We start from the raw sequence: 3,719 nt of genomic DNA on the forward strand, positions 1-3,719 counted from the left end.
AATTAGAATTAGAATTAGAATTAGAATTAGAATTAAAATTAGAATTTTGGTGTCCAAATCTCGTTGATGCATCTATTTCAGGAGCTCCATGGTCGTTGCATTGATGCTGCCTGCAATTCATTGAAGCCGTTCATGTCTATTTCATCCGCAGAGAGGTTAAATTTATGCTTAAAAGAGTCTCTCTTATTTGCAGAGAGGGAGCATCAACTATCTGGAGCTTTGATCTCCTCCCTTAAAAATTGCATTGTTGCCTTTTTCAAGGAAATTTTTTTTTCTACTTCTTCCATTGCTGGCAATTCCATTTTAAAGGATCAGGTCGAGCCATTTATTAATCAATATATTAACCCTTGGCTTGATATTGTAGGCCATTACTATTTAACCGGAGCTTGGAATCTCGCCTATTACAGCGTGCTGCTTTACCTTTTAGACTATAGGTATTGATATTACCATGCCTAATTCCAAGATTGTCAAACCTTTCTCAATTGGTAGCTGAATTTCCTTCCTCTCGTCCTGCTATGCAAGACATTAGTTTCTGCTTGCAACTGCTGCGATCCCTCGAGCTAAATGATAGCGAGGTCATACACACAAAGCTAATAAAGGCTCGAGTCGAAAAGCTAGTTTCTCCAACATTTTATTTTCATTTTATTCTGAATAATAAAAGAAGCGACTTTGAACTTCTGTGGCACCTGCTTTGTGCATTTAATTTATTATCAAGCGTCGAATTGCCGTTTGAACAGCTCCTCTCTGCATTTTCTCTCGTTTTTCCCGTATTGAGAAGGTAACTTTTAGCATTGCTTTTCAACAGGGAAAAGAGAATCGTCCGAAAAGTCGCTCTATTTCTTCTGCAGGTTCCCCTCCACCTATTGCTTAACATTGAAATTAGCGAATCATCATCTGATAGTGCTATTGGAAATTTAAACAAGTATTTGCAAGATACCTCACATTTAAGATACACATTTCCTTTTGTTCTCGTTGAGGAGTGCTGCTGTTCGAAACTTTTATTTGCCGAAGAATTCCAACACGCTGTTGCTAGTAAACTTTTGCTTTCAGCATCTCTGCTTCATCAACAACGAGATGAGAAAACAACCATCGACAGCCTTTTGAATCGACTTTCCATATTAAAGTCAATATTGTTGAATGGAAAGCAGGAAAACGTTCCGCCAACTACTCCCTCTTCTGCTTTTGTATTTCTGTTTTTTTCGTGTGAAATCATGATATCTGACCTATATGTTAAGTTTTATTCGATAGAAAAATCTTTTCAGTTTAAGCCAAACTGCCAAAGCATTTCAATAGGCCCCATGGAGATATCTATATATAGCCTTAATGCCTCCTCTTGGCAGGAAATTCCTCGTCCTCTTTCAGGAACTTCTATATTAAAATTTACATCCGCCCAAGTGCAAAGAAACGCCTTCAAAATGCATCCTTTAATTTGTTTTGTCTTGAGGACTTTTCCTGATATTTTTGAGCAGAAAATCAACCTGRGAATGTACCTCGAATGGTCTTTACTCATCGGCACCATCGACTTATGCGTTTTGGATCAAGTTTTTTTCGAGATACCTTTGCTTTCTGCAATCGTATTTTTGATCGCGAATCAAGAAAACTTGGTAACTGTCAATGATAGCAATACGATCTCTTTTAGTAGGATTGACATCTTTGGGTTTCTTGCACCGAAATATTTCATTGATATGGGCCCTACCGATTTGGAAGAAATAACTAACTGTATTGCATATTGGAACCATGTATCTCAAACCAACTTATCTTAAAAACACTGTAAATTTATCGGTGAATTAATAGACCTATTTTCATTTGAGACATGTTCGTATAGGTTTTGATTAACCTTAACCCCAAATTTAAATACGAAGCTAAATGAACGGAATTTCAATCCATAAAAATATCTTTGAAGGAGGCTGAAATGCGCTTGAGGTGAACATCAAATATAGATGCAGCAATAATGGAAATTTCGATTATCATCTATGGGTGTTTATTTGGCTAACAAAGACCGCGCGCGAAAGCCATGCAAACTTTTTATTGAAACATTAAAAGATACATTCTATGAATAAAATATGATTGAGACACACTATGTAGCCAAAGCATGTTCTAAATTTAGCTTTTTCAAATTGGAATATGGCTATATGGAAGAATATGCGAATTTTAAGAGCTTGAAGTTTTTGGGGCGAAGAAGATCAGTCCATGCGTGCAAAAAAAACAGAATTATTTACAAAAGTGGGTAAATATATCTTCATCGAAAAATGACGAGGCGCTTTGAAAATTGATAGAAGCTTACGTACGGAATCGTTTGCAGTAGGCAGCTTTAGTTGGAATGCTATCAAATTTTATTTTGCATTTCATATTCGAACCTAACCCTAAGTGTGAAAGATATACTGAAATGGCTCAAAGAACGGGATGCCAGATTTTTCAGTACGACCAAGCAGGAAATTTTCCATGTTCGGTTGGCATAAACCAAAGCCCGCTTTACGATGCTTGTAGGGGCAATTTATATAAAGAATGCTGCTAAAATAAGGCGAAATAGCTCTTTTCTCAAGATGAAAGGACTAATTAAAAACTAATCATAGAAAGGTGAATGTAAATCCCAATGCAATCGACAATCTTTAAGATGTAGCTAGTGAAAAAATAATGACTTTTATAGAAAAGCATCTCGAATTGCTTATGTATGAAGGCGACTTCAAATACAACTTCGAGGGTTTTCTCGACAATTGACGTGGGATCAAACGGTAGATGGACTCCACCGTTTTGGTATTTTTCTGCATAGAACCGCACGTATATGTATTGCAGCAGACGATATAATCTCATATAGAAATCATAGGAGATAGTCTAGCTTCTGATGCAGCCTTGCGAATTACTTCGCAAATGCACCGTTTTACAAAGGTGTGAACTTTGGTCGTATTATGCGTGATCATAACCAGGTTATTAACCACGATAAAGGCAAGTTTCCTTTCGGAGTGTTCTGGGAAATCTATGAATTCCCCGTTGTACTCGCAGACTGGAACAAGGTCGTCCAGGGACTCGGATTTCTTTTCATGGAAAAGCTCCAATGCTTCGTTCCAATCCTTTTCAGATTTGGTCACTGTCATATTTGAAGTGCCAGAAAATTATATTCTGAAACTTTAATGGCAACATGAATCAATGTCAAATCCAAATTGGGATCGCTACTAGAATATAAACACAAATTAGCCTAGGTGGCTGAAATGCAGTATGCCAACAATATCAAAATGCCAAAACACATGCCATCATATCGAGAGTTGCATACTGCTCTCTCTGAAGAATAATCTTGTAGCACTTTTGAGTTGGATAACGAAATCCCATATTTTATTATACGTGCAAAAATAATATTGTGTCAGATCTGCATTTTTTAATCTTTCAAATCAAAATCACAAGTGTACAAAACCAATGCAATTTCATTGGATAAAGAAACTTTGGATGCTGATTCACATGTCACCTTGCCCTTTTGCCTATTTCTCGTAATGGATATGGCAAGAAGGGATATGTTTTTCCAAAAAAGATGTTTCTTTGTTGAAATTTAAAGCTCGTTCGAAATACCCGAGGAAGTTGCATCAAAAACACACAATTAGAAAGGGCTTAAATGTATTTTTAGTAAAGGCTATAAGATACAATGATAACTGCGTTTATTTTTTAGGGGTACTATTTATCCTATTGTTAAATTTAGAATATAAACAAATGACTTATTATCATCGGTTGAT

General features: G+C 36.3%; 2 protein-coding genes across 2 annotated transcripts; one reads left to right on the plus strand and one right to left on the minus strand.

The window, feature by feature from the left end:
• Positions 1-42: 42 nt before the first annotated feature.
• DI09_227p10 (uncharacterized protein) lies at positions 43-1,763 on the plus strand (the record flags this gene model as incomplete). The annotated part of the gene is made up of 2 exons (XM_013382994.1): positions 43-434; positions 884-1,763. Coding segments are annotated over 2 exons (1,272 nt in total), but the record flags the coding sequence as incomplete, so codon positions are not given.
• A 1,044-nt stretch (positions 1,764-2,807) lies between these two features.
• Positions 2,808-3,092, minus strand: DI09_227p20 (uncharacterized protein; the record flags this gene model as incomplete). The annotated part of the gene is made up of 1 exon (XM_013382995.1): positions 2,808-3,092. The coding sequence occupies one exon, from the start codon at positions 3,090-3,092 to the stop codon at positions 2,808-2,810; it is 285 nt and encodes a 94-aa protein (XP_013238449.1).
• Between the last annotated feature and the right edge of the window lie 627 nt (positions 3,093-3,719).

The sequence above is a fragment of the Mitosporidium daphniae genome, assembly GCF_000760515.2.
Source record: "Mitosporidium daphniae strain UGP3 chromosome Unknown contig-227, whole genome shotgun sequence".
Taxonomy (NCBI): domain Eukaryota; kingdom Fungi; phylum Microsporidia; genus Mitosporidium; species Mitosporidium daphniae.